Source organism: Microchirus variegatus (genome assembly GCF_963457635.1).
Source record: "Microchirus variegatus genome assembly, chromosome: 18".
Taxonomy (NCBI): Eukaryota; Metazoa; Chordata; class Actinopteri; order Pleuronectiformes; family Soleidae; genus Microchirus; species Microchirus variegatus.
In genome coordinates this window covers 5,826,705-5,849,652 of record NC_139819.1, presented here as the reverse complement: position 1 = coordinate 5,849,652, position 22,948 = coordinate 5,826,705, and the positions used below count along the sequence as shown (strand labels likewise).

Sequence of the window (22,948 nt, the reverse complement as noted above, 5' to 3'; positions counted from 1 at the left end):
AAAAATAGCAAAAAGTGACATTGATAATGGAATAGATCAGTTTTATACAAGAGTCTTATGTTGTACAGGGAGTCTTTCTCTCTATATAATAAAGAAATCATGTGTAAATCTCAGTGCACGGCCACTAGCTCCACGGTTTGGAGGGAGTTCAATTGGAAAAACATAGCCCGATTTTGCTATAACCCCAAATATTAGGAAATAACTTGTGTCTACACAACAGCTGTGCTGGAGACTGTGGACACGTTAATGCCGACCACGGCCGCATATTCCGGTCCTGTCACAAATTCAAAGGGTAATGGGAGTTTACAGGAAATAATGCGATACCAGATACCCAAAACATGTAAGGCATTGTATTTTGAGAAGGAAAGATGATTATTTGATTAAAATACTATCGGCAAGCAAGAAAGTAATAAGCAGATCGTGGTACGAAGTGAAACCTCCGACTCGGAGGGGGGCAGTGGTTGTGCACTGTTGAAATAGTATTTGTTCTGGAGAAACTCGCGCACAGATTAACCCTTTAAGGTCCTACTCAACCATTTGGTAAAGGCACATTTGTCTCAGTGCAAGCGTAATCTAAAGTAAAAAAAAAAAACGATCCCTAACTCATGCACCTCCATCTATTTAACCTCATTGGCCCACAGCTGACTCACTTGCCTGTCGATGGACATTTCCCAGATGGGTAATTACATTTCAGACTCTTTGAGCTGAGGCACAATCGGATTAAGGCCTTCGGAGCTTCGCCCGGGGTAGAGTTAAGCGCAAATCGGAGCAGCGTCGAAGGCACTGCGACTACATTTTTTTGTACATTTCGGTGCCTGTTCGGTACATTTTAACAAAGAAAAAAAGGAAAATTTCAACTTAAACAGTGGGAAAAAACGATGTTACCACCACAGTTTTAACCTACAATATGGCTTTTCAGCACAATCTCCACACGGACGTGTCGCTGTCGTCATCCATCATGGCAAATATCAACCCACTGGTCTTGAGTTATGAATTTCTTTCTCACCACTGACACGTGTATTGCTCTCAGGGGTTCAGATGGATTCACACTTCCCACTGCAATCGCATTAAAGTAACCATTTTATGGGAAATGTCCATGTTATTCGATTACGGCTCATCGCTCTCCTGCTCTGCTTCTTCTCGTGGGCCATTTCCTCCTCAAGTATCTCCCCCTTCATTATGCGTCAAATACGCCCGGGGTTGAATAACGAAAAGGACATGAATCAGCGAGTGTTTTCACCATATATTGGGAGGATGATGATGATGATGATGATGATATTATAATGCTAATGTAGCAGAGGGCTTGAATGTTTTGCGGTGCGTGGACATAGAGAGTGAGAAAATAAACACATCTTTTAAGTGCTGTCACAGTCTTTATAAAGAGTCCATCAAGGTTTGAGTCGATGATAAAAGCATCCACGCGATGTTGAGTGTTCTCTCTCAGTGCTTCCCCAGTACTGTATATACAGTATATCAGTGTATTCCCATTGTCAACAGCATGGCAGCGGAGAAAACGCTCAGATTTGCTGTCAAGGTCACGGTCAGCTGGGTTTTTTGTGTGGGGTGGGGGGGTGGGGGGGGGGGGGGGGGGGGCGAGTCCACACACACACACACACGTGGCTGACGGTGGTGACGTCACAGCGGTACACCCTCTGACAGGTCCGAATGGTTTGAGCCGAAACTGGTGATGAAGCTGAGTTCTGTGGGAATGGGCACTGCGGGCTCCTTGTTAATCTGCGTAGAATGAATAATAATTTAGACATGTTAGTGTTTAGGAACAAAATTGATGGAAATACTTAAAATAATTCAAATTTTAACCATTATAACAACAATTTTTGACTCTCACAGCAAAGTATCCTCTCCTGTTTTTACCTTGATCTGATTGGTTTTGAGTGGTGGCGGTTCCTCGCAGGGGTTTTCAATTTCCCTGATATTTAAATGACCGATCAAAGAAATAATGGTGGAAAATCCCCTATAAATTAAGTTAAAAGTAAATTTAAGTCCGCTCTAGAGCTGCGACTAATTATTATTTTACATAATCGAGTAATTGTTAGGTTCAGAAAGTGTTGAAAAATGTTGATCTGTGTTTCCCAGACCTGGAAATGTTGATTGTTGAAACCAAAATGATTCTGTTTTAATGACTTATTTGTTATATGGAGCAAAGAAACTATTGTGAAAATATTCACATTTAAGAAGCTAAAAAATAAGAAAACTGGTCAAGTAATTGTTTCAGCCCTAGTGCAGTGCAGTTCTCAGTCATAAAGGTAAGTTGATGGCATTATCATTTCTTTACTGAAAATTAATTAACAATTATATAACAAAACAATACTACTACTACTAAGTAAGATGCTCCAATATACGACCCTATGTTACAAAATATGTAATTATTATTTTGTTTAACTGCATAGTTATTCAACCATTCAATAATAATTCCTTATTATATACGTTTTATTGTACGCGGCCCTGTACTCACCCCATAAATGTGTAAGTATTTTTATTAATTAAATTGTTTCCTCACTTCGTCAAACTTCCTGTCGCTGTAGACCTCGTTCTTGTCGATAAACGTCAGCATAATCCAGTCACAGATGATGGTGCACTGCAGGAAGGAGGAGGAAATAATAAACAGTTATTGTCTCAAGCTGTCATTTCACAGTCTGAGGATCAGATAATGAACGAAGTAGTTGCTCACGATCCCGACTGAAGTCATCGCAGTCACTGTGCTGATGATGGTTGGGATGGGACTGAATTTACCAGCCTGGAAAGAAAAATATCAAACACAATATGAATATATACACAATATGGCCCTGAGGTGCAAAACACAAATACAAATCACAAAAAAACAAAAATGCAAATCACAAAAAACACAAACGCAAATCACAAAACTTACGCAAATAACAAAAAACACAAACGCAGATCACAAAACTTACGCAAATCAAAAAAACACAAATGCAAATCAAAAAACACAAACAAAAATCAAAAAAACGCAAATCAAAAAACACAAACGCAAAACAAAAACACAAACGCAAATCAAAAAACACAAAATGCAGAACAAAAGACACAAACGCAAATCTCCCGCAAATCACAAAACTTAAACTCAAATAAAAATAAACAAAGGCCAAACACAAACGCAAAACAAAAAACACAAATCAAATCACAAAAAACGCAAATCACAAACGCACAAATGTGTTTTGCATTTGTTTTGCACCTCAGGGCCACCGTATGAAAGTCACCACATTGAGAGGAGAATAAACTGCAGTGATGATAAAAGCATCCACTCACATGTCCGTGAACGATCACATCCAGTCTGATGCCGTAGGCTTTTATTAATGTCCGAGACTCTACTCGATCCTTACTGTAGTATTTGGCAAATCTGTGGGATTACAGGTGAAATCACAAGGGCACAGACGTGAAGCCAAATAAATACCCCAAGATTAAAGTATCGAAACAATGTGTTTGTCACTGGAACACACCTGTAATAGTATCCAGAGTTGTCCAGGTCCTTCCTGACATCAAGACGACGGAACGAATATGTAGGTTTACAGTGTGAAGGATCCAGGTCTAAGTTACACTTCCAGTTAATAAAAACCCCTATCACACCTCCCTGAGCAGGAAAACATTGATTACTATAATAATATATGTATAAAAAGACCAAAATGTGGTATTTTGTGTTGCAGACGTCGTACTCACAGTTCTGCAGAGCTCGCTGAAGTTCTCTCTGGCCTTCTCTGCGATGTAGCCCAGGCGGAAGTTCGGACAGTACGGCTCTTTCTCCTCATCGTAGTGACACCGACTGAGGTATTTGTGCATGTTGCGTTTATTTGAGGCGTCTTTGATGTTTCCCCTGCCAAAGAGGATATGTACTGTATGTGTGTAGATACATCCAGGTCATAGTTACAGTATATATGTGTGTGTTCTTGTACTTGCGCCATACTGAGGACCAGTGAGAGTTTTTAACCAACAAAGTGAGGACATTTTGGTCGGTCCTCACTTTGTTTTCATTGGAATCACTTCCTTAGGTTGCTATAACATGCTATATTGTTTGTCAAAAAAAAATAAAATTCAAATTTTGGACGACATAGTATATAGTATGACTTTTTTTGTCAAATTTTGGACCAAACATTTTGCGTCACATTTTTTGTCAAATTTTTGACCAAACATTGTGGGTCAAATTTGTTTGTCAAATTTTTTTTCAAATTTTGGACCAAACATTTTGGGTCCAATTTTTTTTTTCAAATTTTTGCCCAAAAATTGTGCGTCAAATTTTTTTTAAAATTTTTGACCAAACATTTTGGGTCCAATTTTTTTGTCAAATTTTTTTTCAAATTTTGGACCAAACATTTGGGTCAAATTTTTTTGTCAATTTTTTTTTCAAATTTTGGACCAAACATTTTGGGTCAAATTTTTTTTTTCCAATGTTTGACCAAAAATGTTGCGTCAATTTTTTTTCCAAATTTTGGGCCAAACATTTTGGGTCCAATTTTTTGTGTGTGTGTCTATACTGTACCTCAGTACTTTGAATCTGGGGAAGTGAATGGAGTTCCTGATGAACACTGTAAAGTTGATGGCCTCCACTAACGCTGGTTCACTGTTGATGACATCAAATAATCAGGATTATTGTCAAGATTTAGATCATGTCTAATCCAATATATTAGTACCTTTTACCTCCTATGTACACTCTTAGAAATAAAAGTGCTACGTAGAACCAAGGTTCTTCGGCTTGTACTCATAGGAGAACCCTTTTTGGTTCCAGGTAGAAGCTTTTATAAAGGTTCTACCTGGAACCCTTAGTGTTACCAAGAACCCTTAAAAAACCCTTTTGGTGGCAAATGGTTCCAGGTAAAACCTCAGGCCTTGTAGAAGAACACTTTTGGAACCCTTATTTCTAAGAGTGTAGAACATAGTGTTGTCTTTACTGTTTTTAAATGTACTCTCGTGAAGCCATTTGGGAATTTTATTTCTATGGACTATAAGGCTATTCTAATCTAGTGGCTCACAACCTCTTTGTGGCTTATAACCTTTTTAAACCAAGCTTTGTCTGATCCTGACTTCTTATATTAGGTGATGGCAGCCAGTTCGACTAAGAATAAGTATAAAGGTCTTCTAAATTTGGATTTCCTTTTATTTTTCAGCCATGACATTTAGCAGATTACAGGACAATTCAAATAAAACTGACCAATCAATCTGATTATGCTAATCTCCACGCTTACCGTACTACAGCGTACTCCTCGACTGGACACCAGGTTTGGATCTCACACGTTTTGAAAGTGTGGTTGTAATACTTAACACATCTGCCGGTTCTTCTGCCTGTAAGACAAAAAGAGAAAATTAAGAAATAAACCCAAACCCACCACGGAAGACGGACGTATTTAATCAGAAATGAGACCGTGTACCATGACCGTCAAAGTTAACTTCACCCCGGACACAGTCAGAATCTTTTGTACAGTTGGCTCGGGGAACCTTGAAGTACTGGAGTTGAATAAGACAGACATTTAATCAATGAATTCATCAATATGTATATTTATATAGCACTGTGCAGTACTTAAAGTGCGGTTGACCTCTCACCTCTGCACACGTCCCTTGCCTCTGATCATATGTGACTTCTCGTCTCAATATTGCACTAATTACATCGCCACCCTATATGAAGAAAATGCCAAATTTACGTCGGCATGAAACGACACAGTAATGATGCTAAGGGGAGAATATCTTTGTTCGTCTCACCTCTGGGGGTCGAGCGTACTCCACGGTGTCCAGAATGTCCTCACCGTGAACTGCTATGCCCGTCATGCGAGTGTACACCGAGCTCTCGGGACGGGTTTCACTCTCCTGATACGCTTTCTCACTCATGAAGACGTACCTTTGGGATGATAGAACACAGAGCCGTAAACAGGGGGCCCCTCAACAACACCTGAAGATATTTAAATAGCGTTTATCTTAAGTTTTGCGTTCCATTGACTCCCAGGGAAGCTGAGCTTCCTTGGAAGTGATGTTTTTGCCACATCCGTCCAATCACTGCGCAGTTCACCGCCATTATATATATATATATATATTAATTCCATAGAGAACAGTAGAAGCTGAGCTTCAAGTGGTTTTAATGCAGAGGCTGCTTCGGGAATACAAAAATCACGTGACGCGTTCTTATCGCGCTCTAGCGCACATTTAGTATTGAAAAGTAAATACAAGACAGTACATATATATGATGACCTTTTAGATGTCATTATATGTCTTAGAGAGACCCCCACTGATTTGTATCAATAATAGTCAAACAACATCAACTTCAAGGTGGTTGATGGTGGTGGGGGGGGGGGTCAAATTCAGCTGAGGGTCCCTGTAAATGCTTGGGCCGGCCCTGGTAGAACAGGCAGAGACAATATCTTTGTGTTTTGACGTCAATATTAATTGACCGTATCGTGTTACCCCCATACCTGTTAAGACGTCTTCACTAAAGCCAAGGATGCACTTCAGTCACATATAACACATGATAACACAAAAATTGTTTTAAGATTTAAGGTTTATTTTTTATTTTTCCATTTAAATGCAACTTTTTCTGCACAAATCTACATTTTATGGATTTGACAATTAAATGTCACAGTCCATTTAAATGTTCCCTCTTTTTACACACAAAAGCATATTATTGTATTTCTTAAACAATGGATCAAAAACTAATATTAAACAAAAGAAAATTTGAGGCAAATAAAACATTTCAATTTCATAGATTTCTGAGGTAGCATGCGACATGCAACTAGAGAAATGTAACGCTTACCAGATAAAGTAGGTGATCACAAGAAACTGAACGCCTCTGTAAATGACTCCAAGAGTTCTGTTTTTAACCACCATTACCTTGGGTGTCTCATAGTCCCAGAAACCAAGAAAATACTCCTTTAGAAAGTCTCGTAGTCCCATGATGAACTTGTGAAATACCTCACACATACTCTCAGATTTTTCTTGTCAAAGTCTATGTTTCTATTTGAGTTGTTTTTTTTTAATTCTTCTCACTATTTTTCCCCCCTCACCTTCTGCTCACATTCAGCTCCAGTCTGCATCTCTGTCATCATCCCTGGAAGGAAGCTGTGGGGGTGGGGGAAGAAGAGAACGGGGTGGGGTTCAATTGTGGTATTTTCCTCTTATGTCAGTTTATTCTGATGACTGATGTTTATAGGACTATGAATAATTCACCTAGATGTATAAATAATTTAAAACACGTGCCTCTAAACAAATTAGAAATATTAATCATAGGTAGGGCTGAGGGGTAAGAACTATTTTGATGATTGATTAATCTGTCTGAGTGTTTTTTTAATAACTGAAACAAGCTCTCTGAGTTTGTAACTTGTTACCTGTGAATGTTTTCTGGTGTCTTTGCTCCTAACACAAACAAATATAATTAAATCTGAATAATTTTGTGGACAAAACAATACATTTGAGAACATTGTTATTTCCAGGTTTGGTAAACACTGTACACTTAATGGAGAACATAATTGACAGATAGTTGCAGCCCTAACCATAGGTTATTATATCATGTTATTATACTAGTATTCATTTAGAATCAGAATTTGATTCAGGTTTATTGCCAGGTAAATTTTACACAATAATCAGAATTTGCTCTGGTCAGTGATGGTGCATATATTGAGAGACAGTATAAGGAAAATAAATTATAAAAGAGAATGAGTGAATATGATTTAAAACAAAAGTCAGTGCAAACTGTAACTATAATTATAATTTATCATTATACTTATTTAGTATATTTATAATTTAATGATTAAATTTAAAAAAAAGATGTTGACACATATGACTTGTCAAAACTATTAGACTATGGGTGTGTATTCATATAAAACAAAGGAATAATGAGAGGAGTAACTTTGTTTTCCTGCTGGTTGTCTCTCTTTTCTGATCAGGCGGACACACGGGCCACCTCTGGGTCCTGGTTACAGCTTGCACCGCCTCCTCCGACCACGTGACGTCAGGCTCAGGCTACACGTGTGTCTGCTGCTGGTGGTGGTGGTGGCTGTAGCTAACGTTGTGTACAGTAGCGAGTGTTGACCATTTAAATTTCGAAAACTTTAATAAGTGGTCGAATATTATTTGGAAATGGGAGGTCTTCAGAAGAAAAAGGTAAGCGCTGCCGTTGGGCTAATGTCAGGGTCAGACACGTTTGACACCAATAGCTTGCTAGCTAGTTAGCTAACATAGCTAGCACGTTTGTTTTTCTAAATCGGCGTTGCGACAGTTTGAGATTTGGAGCTCAAATAACGTGTTATACCCACTGTAAAATACGGTTATAAGGTTTGATCGTGTGAAATTCAAGCGTCTGTACTTTGTTTTCCAGTTCGAGAGGGGCTCCGCCACCAACTACATCACCAGGAATAGAGCTCGCAAGAAGTTAATGCTCAGTCTCCCAGACTTCAGGTAATTTACCCTTGACGCAATAGTGATGCACTGTTATTATAGGTTTTGTTATTATTATTGTTGTTGTTGTTGTTGAACTGCATAAGAGTAATGTTGTTTGATGGTGGTTATATTGCATAATACCTACAAAATAATGGCTTGAATAAGACATTAGTGATTGCTTGACAGCTACAACTTCAAGAGCTTTCATTAGCTTCCTTTAGATCTAACACACAATGATGTTATGCCTGAGCTTGAAAACAAAATTATGTTTTTGACAAATCTGACATCAACCTGTGTGAGTGTGTGAATGACAGAGACACAAGAAAAGCCTCATCATAAGTGGATAAATTATCTGACTATTGGTATTCAAATTGTGGCAGTGGCTACATAATAGTGTGGTGTGAAGGATAGGAAACCCTGGTAAAACTGATATCAGCTGAGGAGATGGACTCAATCCACCCTGAGGAAGAACTGAGTGCATGCAACCCTAGAATGTGGCTACATGTATCCTCAAACCACCTCCAAATGTGTTTTTTGTCATTGGATCTAATCGGATACTGCTTCACCGCATGCATTTACACTAGGTATTAACATGAGTCTCTGGTGTGCACTTCCACAAATATTCCAGCAGCAGACTATAGCATCATGTCCTGTGTGCTGCCATATCAACAACGGCAATGGTAGTCGCACATGCACATTGTCTGGACTCGTCTTTGCTTTTCCAATCAAGTAGGCGAAAAGCAGAGCAAAACAGAACTGGCCTTGTAATGTCAAGCTTTGGTGGAAAGAGGATGAATGTGACTTGTTTAGCATCTGCACTCATGAGATAACGGATGTCGCAGGAAAAAATAATTTCTGATCTCGATTTTCAGGCGACTATGCATCCTCAAAGGCATCTACCCTCATGAGCCCAAACACAAGAAGAAGGTTAACAAGGGCTCAACTGCTCCGAGGACCTTCTACCTGCTCAAAGACATCCGCTTTCTGCTGCACGAACCAATTGTTGGCAAGTTCAGAGAATACAAGGTATTTCAGGCTTACCTCTCTACCCGAGGAGAGTTGATTGATGTTGCTGCTTCTTAATTCTTATTAAGTTTAACACTTGCCTAATTGTCAAAATGTTTTTATTGTAACAGATATTTGTACGTAAACTAAAGAAGGCTTATGGAAAAACAGAATGGTCTGCAGTGGAGAGACTGAAGTCAAACAAGCCCACTTACAAACTGGACCACATCATCAAAGAAAGGTAAATCTGATTCTCTGTATCTGACACAGGAGTATTTTTTTTCCCATTAAGTTGTATTGCATCAGTAACCCTCCTTTATTTTTTGACAGATACCCCTCCTTCATCGATGCCCTGCGCGATATCGACGATGCCCTCTGCATGTGCTTCCTCTTCTCCACCTTTGCCCGCACAGGAAAGTGCCACGTGCAGACAATCCAGCTGTGTAAACGCCTCACCGTGGAATGGATGAACTATGTGGTTGCAGCTCGTGCTCTCACAAAGGTGCTTTTGGGGGGAATGTATATTGCTATGGCTTGAGTTAAACAACCTGTGATTTTGCATGGAATTGAACACCTTTCTTATCCTAATAGGTATTCCTCTCCATCAAGGGAATATACTATCAAGCCGAGGTGATGGGACAGCTTATCACATGGCTGGTGCCATACCAGTTCTCCCACGATGTAAGTGTAGAACGCTGGAACTAGTGATTATTCCAATAACGAGCAATCACATTATTGTTTTCGTGGATCAAATATTACTATAAATATTTACTGTTACCGTGTTACACTGTCTCTGCTTTTTCAGCATCCAACAGATGTTGACTACAGAGTAATGGCCACTTTCACAGAGATTTACACCACTCTGCTGGGCTTTGTCAACTTCAGACTATACCATTCCCTCAATCTGCTCTACCCTCCAAAGGTATGTCGGATTCCTAAAATAATATCAGTTCACTTTTGTAGTTGTACTGGTCAAAGACCCATATTCTATATTTCATTTTTATGTGTTCTTGGTTATTTGAAATGCACCGTTGATTCATGAACAGTGATAGTGTGTGTTTACAGGAGGAATTTATGGCTTTTTGGTAACCTGTTTGCAAATGTCCCCCCTTTTCGCAGCTTGACAGTAAAGCAGAGGTGGAGCTGAAGGGAGAGAATGAGGATGACTATGCCATGAATTCAGAAAGCTACATAGAGGTGAGGCTCTTTGTCTTGAACAGTTAATGTTGGAAGGAGGTGGTTTAACTACATTAAAGTATCAAATTCCAGCCTTCATTTGAGTTGTGCTGTAAATCAATAAAGTAATTTAGTGTAACCATTCCTTTTATTTTGGTTTAAGAACATTAGTGCCATGTTCATGGACACCGTTGTGTGTTAAATTATGAGCAAATGAATAGTTATCCAAATCAGGTCTCCCTGCTAACGGACCCCTGCTGTACTAAAGCAGTGTCATTAAAATAATTGAAAGACCTTGGATATATTTATATATATATATATATATATATATATGTTTACATACATATAATTCACTTTCTCAGCTTGTGGGCCACCTATGGCTGCTGAGACCCAGTCAGGAAGTGACCACTGGTGTAAATACACATCTAGATTTTTTTGTCTTATCCTGTTATTTTTTTGTATGTGCAGAAACTGTCAGCTCTGAGTGCCACTCTGGCACGGGTGGTTTCTACTGCAGAGGAGGACGAGGCTCAACTTGACCAGTTTCCTGTTGAAGGGGTAAGAAAACCATCTCACACTGATTCAGTGTATGAAATATTTGAAAAGTAAGATATTGATATCATAGCCATGTAAATAGTTGGTTATAACTCTGGTGATATTAATAATGCAGTAATAAGAACACTTAATCTTGCAGTCACATGGGTGCATCCTTCAGATCAGTGTTTGCAATATAATAGCATGTTTTTTAAAGCCACAGTCACCTCTTTATCAATGTGCATATGCATATCATTACTGAGTGACCTCTAAAGCATCAAATTAAAATAATGATTTATCCCCCACTCTCTATGATGTTGTGGCTCAATCGCTCCATTTGATCAATAAATAAATGTCCCTCCTACATCGTTTAATAGTAGACATGTGGCATCTTGTAGGCACCGTGAGTCAAACAACTGCTAATGTTTGCTCAACCTGTTTTCTCTGATAAGTTACGATGCAGGCATAAAACTAATTAATCTCTTGGGCCAGAGGTGAGAGGTTACATTTTCTTCAACTCAAAGCTTTAGGAGGTGTGTGAGACTGGGGATTTCCACTTCCATGTTTGGTTGCTATGGACGGCGAGGTGTCTATCAATCTGAGTAAATCAGGACTGCTGTGAGGTTGGCTCTGTTAAACCACAGGGTGCTTTCCTGGAATCCAGTAACCTTTTGTAGGAACATGAAGTACTGTAGCTGCATTTGAACATGAATTTGAGGGAAGAAAACAAAGTTTAAATGTCATCTTGGGCTACAGCATTCATGGGATTGTTTGCCATCGTGATACAAAATCTTTACGTTTTCCTGCTTTGTTTTTTTTCAGGAAGACGTGGAAAAGATGGAGGCAAGAGAACAGGAGCAGAGAACACAGGAAGCGCAGAAAAAGCTCTTTGAAGGCCTCAAGTTCTACCTGAACAGGGAAGTGCCCAGAGAGTCGCTGGCGTTTATCATTAGGTGAGTGAACTCAGGCTCTCACAAGCAGAAAGAAAACATTAAAGTGATGCAACACGTCTTAAATGCTCCGTCTGTCGCTGCCGTCTTATCTTCCAGGGGCTTTGGTGGTGAGGTGTCCTGGGACAAGTCCGTTTACATTGGCAGCACGTATGAAGTGACAGACGAGACCATCACACATCAGATTGTTGACAGACCCAACGTCGACAAACAATACATCAACAGGTATTCACCACGCATTACTTATCTCAAAACATGATGATCGTTCGCTTCATAAAAGGTTAATATACTTTCAGGTACTATATCCAGCCGCAGTGGGTATACGACTGTATCAACTCAAAGATCCGCCTGCCTGTGGAAGACTACTTCCTCGGTGTGACTCTGCCTCCTCACCTCTCTCCGTTTGTGGAGGAGAAGGACGGCGACTACGTGCCCCCCGAGAAAATGAAGATCATGGCCCTGCAGCGTGGAGAAAACTCGGGTACACAAGTATTTGGTATTTCATTGATGTCTCAGCAGCAGTCGTACTACACCAGACGGAAATTGTTAATACATTTATTTATTCCTTCATAGCCCACAATCAAGAGGATGAAGACGATGACGAGGAGGAGGAGGAAGAGGATGAAGAGGAGGAGGAAGACGACAATGAAGAGGAGGAGGAGGAAGAAGAAGCGGAGGAAAAGAATCTGAAGAAGATGGAAGATCAAAGATCTCAGGGCAAGGTAAGAGGTCCTTTTGTTTATTCTGGTTCTTTATTTTGAAAGATGTGCAGGAAGTAGAGCTGTCACAAAGTTGAAATTACTTCTGTGACATAAGTAGTTTCTTCAAAGATATTTAGATATAATTTTCAATCATTGCATTGACTGTCTGTGATGCCTCAATAAATTAGTCTGTAGAAACCACAATATTCTGCAACTAACGATTTTTTTCATAATTGATTAATCTGTCAATCATTTTCTCCATTGATCGAGTACTCGTTTGATCCATAAAATGTAGAAAAGTGTTGATAATTGTTTTTCAAATGTCTTGTTTTGTCCACAAACCAAAATGATTCAGTTTTAATGGTTAATTTGTTTTATGGAGCAAAGAAACCAGAAAATATTCACATTTAAGACACTTAAACACCAAAAAGCTTGGTTTAATCCTTTAAATCATTAATCGATTATCATAGTAATTTATTATTTATTTAGTAATCGTTTCAGCCCTAAGCAAGACTTCTGGAACAATGGAATTTTTCTGATTTGAGTCTGAGATAAAATCTGAAACTACAGGACTGTAATAGACTTGTGTCTTTCTCTCAATCGCTGCAGGTTAAGGTGACACCTGGTAAATTGAAGGTGGAGAACCCAGCGCGCCTGGATCAGGAGGAGAAAGCCGAGGAGAAACGTCTCGCCATCATGATGATGAAGAAAAAGGAAAAGTACCTGTACGACAAGATCATGTTTGGAAAGAAAAGAAAAGTCCGAGAGGTACGTCTATTTATTTTACCATCGATCATGGTTTTAGTGTTCGAGATAGGATTGTTTGCACAGCTTTCGGCATTCTTAACATCCTTTTCATTGTCTGGTGTCTTATCTGTGGTTGGTGTGTAGACAGAGAACATGTGAACCCAGTGATGACCTCTGGTGTTGAGCATCTGTTCATTAACTTCGTCCATTCATTCCTCTTACAGGCTAACAAGCTTGCTGCCAAGAGGAAGGCCTTCGATGACTCTGAGAAAGCAAAGAAGAAGAAGGCGAGGAAGTAACTCATCTGACTGTGTCTTCATCAGACTCTGTATTTATGTCCATGAGGTAGAGTGCACTCACTCACTACAGGTTGATACAAGACCTTGAGAGACAGCTCTGTGTCATCTGATGGTGCTCAGTGTTGTGGGCATCATAACCTCTCCATAAGTTCAAGCTGAGTTACAGGATGTGACGTAAGCCAGTCGTGTAATTATTCATGTAAAAGTGAAATTGTTTGTTTGTACGTACTCCGCGATTCATAAAATATTACACCTCATTTTAAAACCTGTACTTGTGTTTTAAATATATCAAGATTTTTTTCCACTGTTCTCTAGCTTTTGTGTTTCTTTATCTAATAAAAAGTAGCGCTGCAATTAACTATTATATCTTAATGGATTTAGTACTGCAACAATTAATCCATTACGACATAAATTGACAACTATTTTAATAATGGATTACATGGTTTGAATGTTAATTAAATCAACTTTTCTTTTATTCTTTATTTTTTGGACTGCATTGATTGCATCACAGACTCTTAGGTAACTATAAGAACAAGACACAATATTGTAATAAGTACGTCTGTAAGGTTAAAAAAAAAAAAAAAAATCTAAATCAATAAAAAAGAAGGAAGACAAGGCATTACATTATCATTTGTTTGTCATTATCACTCTGTCATATAAATCTGGCCACAAGGGCTTTACTCATGTGACCCACTTTGTTCCATAACTTGATAAATACTGTTTTCTTCAGGCGAAGAGAGAAAATAATCATCTCCATAATCTAAATATTATTTGCTATATTTATCCAATCTTGTATTGTAGAATGTTCGGGGAGTAGCCAGAGTCTCATGAGTGATCCCCCACCCCCCCTAGAAAATATAAAAATACCAAACGTATTCATCAACCGCCTTGTTTGAAATTCTAAATAATCAAGGAAGTGAGAAACATCAAACAATTTTTGTCCAGAAGCATCTTAACACTTGAGATTCTTAGCTTAAATGTAAATAAAATGTTTTTTTTGCTCCATATAACATATAAATCATTTAGATGTATTAATTTTTTGTATTTAAACTAATCATTAAAAAATATTTATATATTTTATATATCTATATGTATGCATTTACAAACCTATTTAAATAATGATAATAAAAAGAAACTCATAATTTTTGCAGTAAATTAGTTTTTCCCAACCCCTAAATGATGATGTCTTGTCCACAGATTGCTTAGTTTTAATGAAGAAACCAAAATAGTCATTTAAAAAAAGTTTAAAAATCAGGAAAATTATCAAAAATAATTGGCATTTAATTTAGTAATCGATTGCCGTTTGATTTATCGTTGCAGCTCTAATATAAAATGTGTTGTCCTACAAGAACCAGGAGACCACATTTGTACAGTGGACACAGGCTGAGGTCATTGTCCTCCACACTGACGCAGTGGGTGTCGATGACGAAGGAGCGTAACCCCCCTGGACCCCGCTGTGATGCTGCTGCTGTGATCTCGGTGGGACCAAAGGCCAAGGCCACTCTTCAATCTCCACATTGAGTTTGATGAGTCTCTCTCTTCCCACCCTCTTTACTCACACTGATATACATTCCACGCATGCCCACACCCAGTCCCCGGGTTCTCAGCCTGGCACTCTCTGGGTGACTGCGGATCAAAGGGCACGCCCCCTCTGAACAAAAGCAGCAGTGTTTGTGTCCGTGCGTGACAACTGTGGGACGATGAGCATCAGCAGCAGCAGCAGCACATCATCCAGTGTGGCCTCCAGGAGTCGGGGTCACGACGTGTGAACAGAGAAAGAGTTCATGAGAGCTGCGTCTGGTGAGGCTCTATCATGTTGTCCACATATGGCTGCATCTGAATGGACTCATCTTTGTCTCATGTTCATAATACTCTCTTTTTTTAAATGTGTGCTGTCCTGCAATAGGGGTTTTTTTTATGGAAAAAGTTGAATTTGACTAAAAACACATTGTACTGTGTCATTTACATGCAATTTTATTAAAGGCGCCATAGGTAAGAATGTGGCCAAAAACGGTGACGACACTCAAATTCAAAATACCGAGTTCTTTAAGGTTTCGCTTTCTCCGCCATTGTGGCTCAGACGTAACTGGCAACCCGTGGTTGCTCGGCAGCTGAGACACACGCTCTCAGACTCAGAGATGCACCGTTTTATCGGGAATCGTTTGCTTTTGTCTGGCTCTCCGATTTGACCAATCATGCTGTTGACTGAGGTTGGGACCTCCTACCTCATTAACATATGGACACAGAAATAAATAAATGGAGGTGAACAGAAATGTAGAAATAAATGTAAAGCATTTATTTATTTATTTATTTAACTGTTACCATTTATGCATTTATTTATTTATTTGGTTATTTATGCCTTTATTTATATATGAAGTTATTTATTCATTTATTGATATGTCAGGCATCGTCCTCCATAATGTGCAGTGTAGATAATTAGGACACTTTCTATAAGCTATAGTACAAAATAGAGCTGAAATATATTATACATATAGCTTCTTAAATGTGAATATTTACTTTTTTTTTTGCTCCGTATAACAAAGAAATCCTTCAAACTGAATCGTTTTGGTTTTAATGTCATTTTTAGAGTCATTTCCATGCGGGATTTTTTATGAACCAAATGATTCATCGAGAAAATAATTGACACATCGTTCAATTATGAAAATAATCGTTAGCTGCAGCTCTGTTACAAAATATAATGTCATTATCCTCTCAGTGTCTTGCTAAATAACATTTCATAAACGATACAGACACAGAGCAGTTTTGATCGAGTGGCACAATCGCAGTCTTTGTGCGTTGGGCTTTCTGTATTTGTTCTTTTTTATGCTGTTTTTGCAGCCCTCCTATCAGCTTCCAGCTCAGACTCCAGTGTCTGCACTCAATGGCCCTCTGTATGTGGACACAGAAGAGGGACTATACAGCGTCTCTCCTCCCTTTTTCCTCCTCTCTCACTACATCTCCCACCCCCTCTTTTCTTTTTTCTTTATTGCCCTCGCTGACAAAGTGCACATCCCCTGACACTGAGAACTGACGTCACAGATGAGCTAAATGAGCTTCCCTGTAGTGCTTCATTCAGTGAGATTGGTTTTGGAATTGAAAGTTAAAGTAGTGGAAGGGGGTGGGGGGGGGAGCTCGAGGCATCAGGTGTGCGTGAGGAGGAGGGGAGAGGAGAGGAGAGGAGAGGAGGAGGGGAAACAGGAGAAGAAGAGGAGCAGCAATCAGATGAGTGTGAGCTCCATGGCCAGTGGACATGTGATGAGAGGAGAGCAGGACTTTTGCCGGGATTAGAACAGCATATGAGTTTATGCTGAGTTTAGACGCAACGAAGGAGACGGTTTCAGTCGTCATCCAGAAGTGGACGGAAAAGAAGGCGGCGGCGGCGGCGGCGGCGGCGGCGATGCATCTGGAGCCAGTAGTTCTCCTTTGGATTCACACATGAGGGTAAGAAGTCGTTTAACTTTGTCTCTTAACTATGGATCTTACTTTTGTAATATGGTCTTATGTTAGAAGTAAACCTTTTGATTCTGACTTTTGATACTGACTGACTTTAATGTCATTTTCTCATGTTTATTCTTCTGTGGGCTGCACTCTTAGAAATAAGGGTTCCATAAGGGTCCTTCTACAAGGGCTGAGGGTCTACCTGGAACTACATTTGCTTTGCTTTCCCGAAAGAAAGGGTTTTTCAAGAGTTCTTGGTAACACTAATGGTTCCTGTAAGAACCATTTTGATCCAGAGAACCCTTTAAAACCTCTTTCCTGAATAAAGGGTTTTAGTGCTGTGACTTCTGCCCCTTGTGAATTTGCATGCATGTTCTTGTAAGAATTTAGACCTTTCTACCTTGTCTTTGCGTTTAGATTAAAAAAAAATTTAAAAATTGATCACCTAACAACTTCTGTTCTTCAAAAACAGGTGGGATTTAGTGCAGAAACCCAAAAGTAAACACAACATTTTCTACATTTCCAAAATTATTTGGAAGTAGAATTGTCATCTAAATTCTGCTACGGAATATACTTATTGAGACATTTATTATTATTATTATTATTATTATTTTTATGAGTTATTACTATTATTATGTGCTCTCCGATCCAATCCAGTCCAACTTTATTTGTAAACCACTTCAAAACAACCACAGTGCTGTACAGAAGAAGCTCACGAGAGGTAATAAGATGCATCTAAAACAAGTAAAATACATTTCCACTTTGTCTTTTATGTACTGACCAACTTCAAATATTGATTTTTGTGTAAGGTACACGTCCGTCAGACCACTACTTGTTGCACTTGTGTGTATTTACCCACAGGGATGTACACAGTACGTTCTAACTGTAGGGATCATGTGCTGCTTGTTAAAAATGAATGGTGCGTTGGGTCTACGTAGGTACAGATGACACACTTGCGACTTGAGATGACCCCCCCCCCCCCCCGCCCTGCGTTTCTCAGCTGCTCCATTAAATAAATAAATAAATAATGTATTAATGAGGGAAAGTGATATAGCGTGCACTGGTAAGATGAGCCACCTGCTGACTCGGTTATATACACTTAACAACACAACACTCAGCACCTGGAATTTATGACATTGTAGGACCCAGTGTGACCCTTATAGAGCAGAGTGTGACGAGATACTGCAGGTAGGCTATATCATTGGTTATTAGTCCATTAGTAAATTAATCACCAGCTATTTTGATAATCAGTTTGAGTCAAGTTTTCATTTTTTTCAGCTACTTCAGTGTTTCTTTACTCCATATAAGAAAGAAGTGGTTCAATCTGAATCATTTTAGTTGGTGGACAAAACAAGACACTTGAGAGCGTATTTTTCAACATGAAGTAATAGATGAACCAAGAAAATAATTGACAGATTCATCGATTATGGACATAATTATTAATCGCAGATTCGACTTAATATTAAAGCCTATCCAATGCAACATGAATTAATATTATTGGTAAAGCCTGTGTTTGTCCTACTATTTTCATGATATCCATCTGCTGTCTATTAAAAGGTCTATTTCATCAGATTTATTCAAGATATAAAGACTCATTGACTGATTATAAACAAAGAAAGCTGATGGATAGTGCCCTGAGACTTTTACACACTAATTCTGCTAATTATTTACAATCAATAATCGATAATGCTTCCCTCATGTGGAGGATAAAGTGGCAGAAAATGGAATGGATGCATGAAATTGATCATGATATTTAATATAACTGAGGTCTGGAGCTGGTGGTTGATTTGTGTTTTATAATCATATAATTAATCCAGATTTAATCCCAAACTCATGCGGTCACAGTATTACAGTATGAAGTGTCTGGATTGTGCCTCTCATGCTGGCTCGAATCTGAACATCTGAGGTTCAGTTTTTTGTTTTTGTTTTTTTTTAAATGAAGGCATTACACAAACATCCCTATTGAAAAAATAAGGCGACGACGCGTCAAACACTGATGCGAGACGTTTTTTTCCACAAGATTAATTCAGGAGAAGACTTTGACAAACACAAATGGGAGACAAAACCTGGAGTGGATTTGTTTTTATGGATGTAGCTGATATCACTGTTTGCACATGTTGACTTAATAGGTGTCATGTATAATGACTTATTATTGTTATAATAATTAATATATTAACATACAAATGGCAGTTTGCTAAATACTCATGAACCATTAAATCTGTCATTAGATTGTTCATCATTTCATTTAAATGTGTTCACAATCTTCCAACACATTCCGAAGAGGTTGAAATGTCAATGCTATGGCATGTCCTCAATAAGAAAATGTTACAAACTTGGCAAACACACACGAGAGCGTGGGCTCTTGTTCGCGAGAACAAAGATGGCGATGTATGTTTGTGTGAATGAGTGATATACCAATGCTGTGTAGTACAATTTATATTTGAAGAGAAATGTTCAAACACGCCATTTAAAGTGTTTGCATTGACAGGAAGTGACATAATTCTAATTGCTAACGGGAAAAACCGGACCAAACCTAACCCTATTCAAATTTGGATCGTATTGTGTCAGACGTAAACAAAGTCCAGTCGGAAAAAAACTGCATAATATTGAGTTTTCCAATACCACAAAATATGAAGTCATGTCCTCTTTGTCCTCTGTCACAGATTTGTCATTAAAAATTCCATTTACGTTATTTGCTGATGACGTAGCAATGATTTAATTAAAGGAACTACTAGTAGGAAAAGCTTTATTTTCTAATTTAGTTTTTCTGAAATGATCTATAACTGATTGTTAGCCTCAGACAAAAACAAAAAGTCCAGTTGTTCTTATGATGATGATGATGATGATGATGATGATGATGATGAAGATCTGTGTTCCTCAGGTTAATCACTGCTGGACCATGACTGGCAAACAGGTGAGGCAGTGGAGGTCCATGTGCAAAGGCCTGGTCCTGGGTACGCTCTTGACCAGCTGTATGATCCTGCTCTACTGCCTCTCCACTCCACAGATCCACTTCAATCCGCCTGAGTAAGACTCGTCACACGGCTGTACATGAATTCATAAAAAAAAAAAAAAAAACAGAATACTTTCCTCGTTTGTGGCTCATGTTTTTCTTGTTTTCTCTTCGTAGGTTTCCGGTGCCTTACTCCTGCGCCCACCGTCCGTCCCAGCTCCACCACAAACCAAACGCCAACGGCTCCCACCGAACCCGCGGCCAACCCTGCGCTCCTAAAGTGGACGTCATGTTCCTGAAGACCCACAAAACGGCCAGCAGCACCTTCCTCAACATCCTTTTCCGCTTCGGGGAAAAGCACCGGCTGAAATTCGCCTTCCCCGACAGCAGGAACGACTTCTGCTACCCGTCTCCCTTTGAGCGCTCCCAGGTAAAAGACTACAAACCAGGGATGTGCTTCAACGTGATCTGTAATCACATGCGATTCAATGCCCCTGAAGTGGCTAAGTTGCTCCCCGTGGACACGTCCTACATCACTATCCTGCGAGACCCCGCAGAGCTGTTTGAGTCGTCCTTCCACTACTTTGGCCGCCTGGTGCCGTTTACCTGGAGGATACCGGGTGATGATAAGCTGGCCGAGTTCCTGCGCGACCCCCTTTACTACTTTGATCCAGAGGGCTTCAACTCGTTCTACCTCAAGAATCTGCTGTTCTTTGACTTTGGCCTGGACAACAACCTGAATCCAAGTGATCCTCGAGTCGAAGACGGAATCAAATTCATCACCGACCGCTTTCAGCTCGTCATGTTGGTAGAACACTTTGAAGAGTCGCTCATTCTGCTCAAGGACACCCTCTGCTGGGAGATGGACGATTTGCTCTTCTTTAAGCTCAATGCTCGCAAGGGATCCACGGTGTCCAAACTTACTCCTGAGCTGAGGGAACGCGCCCTGGAGTGGAACGCTATCGACTGGAAGCTCTACCAGCATCTCAACCAGACCTTCTGGAAGAAAGTGGACGCATATGGACGACGGCGGATGGCTGAGGAGGTGGCCGAACTCAGGAGAAGGAACACGGAGATGGCGTCCGTCTGCATCGAGGGGGGCCACGCCGTGGACGCGGGCAGCATCCAAGAGACGGCCATGCAGCCGTGGCAACCCATCGGAGAGAAGTCGATCATGGGCTATAACCTGAAGAAGAACGTGGACAAGGAACATCAGAAGTTGTGTCGTAAGATGTTGATGCCGGAGCTTCAATATTTAACGGAGCTTGGGGTGAACCTGTGGATCACCAAGCTGTGGGGCTACGTTCGGAATATCATCAACTGGTAAGCAACGAGAGGCCAATCCAGCTCCACAAGACTGTACTCAAAGAAAGGAAATCTGACGGCGATGGAAGACACTCTTGAAACACTGTTGAGCACACAATCTATGAATACAGGAACATTTTTGTCTGTACGTTGACTCAAATGTCAAACATTAAAATGTTGTTACTCTCAGTTGTGTGTCTGTTGTTGTAACGGTTGAATGAATCGGAATGAAGACCCATTTGCTGCCATTTGAGTTGGTCTCAAAAAAGTGGATGCGAGAACAGAGAAATGTGTTCTTTTTCTCGATGTGGCAAGGACGAGAAGAAAGATCTTCCTGGTTAGGACATTACGTACTTCACAAGAAACTCAATTTCTGGCCAATCACACTATAGTTCTGCCCAGACGACGCGTCAAGAATGAGCAGCAAGAACTCCCAAACGATGCCTTCAAGAAAATAAAGACGTCATTTCTTTTTCTCGAGAGAGAGAACACATTTCTCTGTTCTTGCAAAGTATGTACAGTCTTTAAAAGATGGCTAAAATACACCTGAGAAACTAGTGAAGTATTCCATCCCAGTTATGGAGGACAAAATCAGCCATCAACCTATGGAAGGCAGGGGTTAACTAATCAATGCAAGGTCCCAGAACAACATCATTTCAATCAAATGTGATGAATAAAACATCTGCTTCCCTGCAGTGACCTCCCAATGTAAATGTCTGATGAACAAAAAAATCAATAAAGTACAGCACCGTGTTTGGCCGTGCCAGGTGTTTTGGCAGGTAATTATAGTATGATATGTGTGTGTGTGTGGTCAACCTAGACATGTTAATCACCATATCTAGACAAACAGCGTTTAACCTCATGCACATAATATGTTATTATGTTTGCACAGCCTTGTTATCATGGTCTGTGGAAATAAGGAGATTAAACTGGGCGATAAAAGGATCTTTAATACATGTTCTATTTAGAATGATTGATTCTACAATTAATTGTTTTTGTCCTCCATGGCAATAAAGGTATATGATAATTTGGCACATGCCACTGACAATTAACAATGTGAGGATGTGTGTGTTCTTTTCAGCCTATTACATGTGCTATATTGTTGTAAACATAAAAACACAACAACCAGAAGGGATGGGTATTTTTATATGCAACAATGTATATAAATACATAGCATAACCTTGTGTTATATATATATGTATATATATATATATATATATATATGTATATATGTATATATTTATATATATATATATATACATATATAATACAATACATATGACTAAAAAACACATTTGAATGTGCACTTTCACAATATATATTGATTTTTAATGAAAATAGCCACACGAAACCTATTAAAAAAACATTTATTATTATTATTATTATTATTATTATTATTATTATTAGAAGTGAAGACACATGATTTATGTTGATTTGGTGTGTACAAAACCTCTACAG

The 22,948-nt window shown here is 39.3% G+C and overlaps 3 protein-coding genes across 3 annotated transcripts; 2 read left to right on the top strand and 1 right to left on the bottom strand.

Moving 5' to 3' along the window:
• Window positions 1-1,635: 1,635 nt before the first annotated feature.
• On the bottom strand, window positions 1,636-6,927 carry p2rx2 (purinergic receptor P2X, ligand-gated ion channel, 2; the record flags this gene model as incomplete). The annotated part of the gene is made up of 12 exons (XM_083905349.1): window positions 1,636-1,734; window positions 2,519-2,596; window positions 2,690-2,755; window positions 3,280-3,370; window positions 3,471-3,601; window positions 3,688-3,841; window positions 4,505-4,585; window positions 5,208-5,304; window positions 5,391-5,466; window positions 5,563-5,634; window positions 5,719-5,854; window positions 6,761-6,927. The coding sequence occupies 12 exons, from the start codon at window positions 6,925-6,927 to the stop codon at window positions 1,636-1,638; spliced, it is 1,248 nt and encodes a 415-aa protein (XP_083761475.1).
• Window positions 6,928-7,963: 1,036 nt separating this feature from the next.
• On the top strand, window positions 7,964-14,103 carry pes (pescadillo). Its single transcript, XM_083905448.1, has 15 exons — window positions 7,964-8,106; window positions 8,321-8,400; window positions 9,255-9,408; window positions 9,519-9,628; window positions 9,718-9,889; window positions 9,979-10,068; window positions 10,193-10,309; window positions 10,507-10,584; window positions 11,032-11,121; window positions 11,920-12,050; window positions 12,147-12,272; window positions 12,344-12,528; window positions 12,621-12,769; window positions 13,358-13,516; window positions 13,720-14,103. Exons 1-15 carry the CDS (start codon window positions 8,083-8,085, stop codon window positions 13,792-13,794), a joined length of 1,740 nt encoding a protein of 579 aa, XP_083761574.1. The 5' UTR covers window positions 7,964-8,082; the 3' UTR covers window positions 13,795-14,103.
• A 3,013-nt stretch (window positions 14,104-17,116) lies between these two features.
• gal3st1a (galactose-3-O-sulfotransferase 1a) lies at window positions 17,117-21,583 on the top strand. The gene is made up of 3 exons (XM_083904800.1): window positions 17,117-17,235; window positions 20,114-20,259; window positions 20,363-21,583. The coding sequence occupies exons 1-3, from the start codon at window positions 17,230-17,232 to the stop codon at window positions 21,510-21,512; spliced, it is 1,302 nt and encodes a 433-aa protein (XP_083760926.1). The 5' UTR covers window positions 17,117-17,229; the 3' UTR covers window positions 21,513-21,583.
• Window positions 21,584-22,948: the final 1,365 nt, after the last annotated feature.

Coding starts and splice junctions, on each gene's coding strand:
- gal3st1a (XM_083904800.1), top strand. Junction 20,260..20,362: donor ATCCACTTCAATCCGCCTGA/GTAAGACTCGTC, acceptor TTCTCTTCGTAG/GTTTCCGGTGCCTTACTCCT.
- pes (XM_083905448.1), top strand. CDS start 8,083: ATGGGAGGTCTTCAGAAGAAAAAG. Junction 12,770..13,357: donor ATCAAAGATCTCAGGGCAAG/GTAAGAGGTCCT, acceptor CAATCGCTGCAG/GTTAAGGTGACACCTGGTAA. Junction 13,517..13,719: donor AGAAAAGAAAAGTCCGAGAG/GTACGTCTATTT, acceptor TTCCTCTTACAG/GCTAACAAGCTTGCTGCCAA.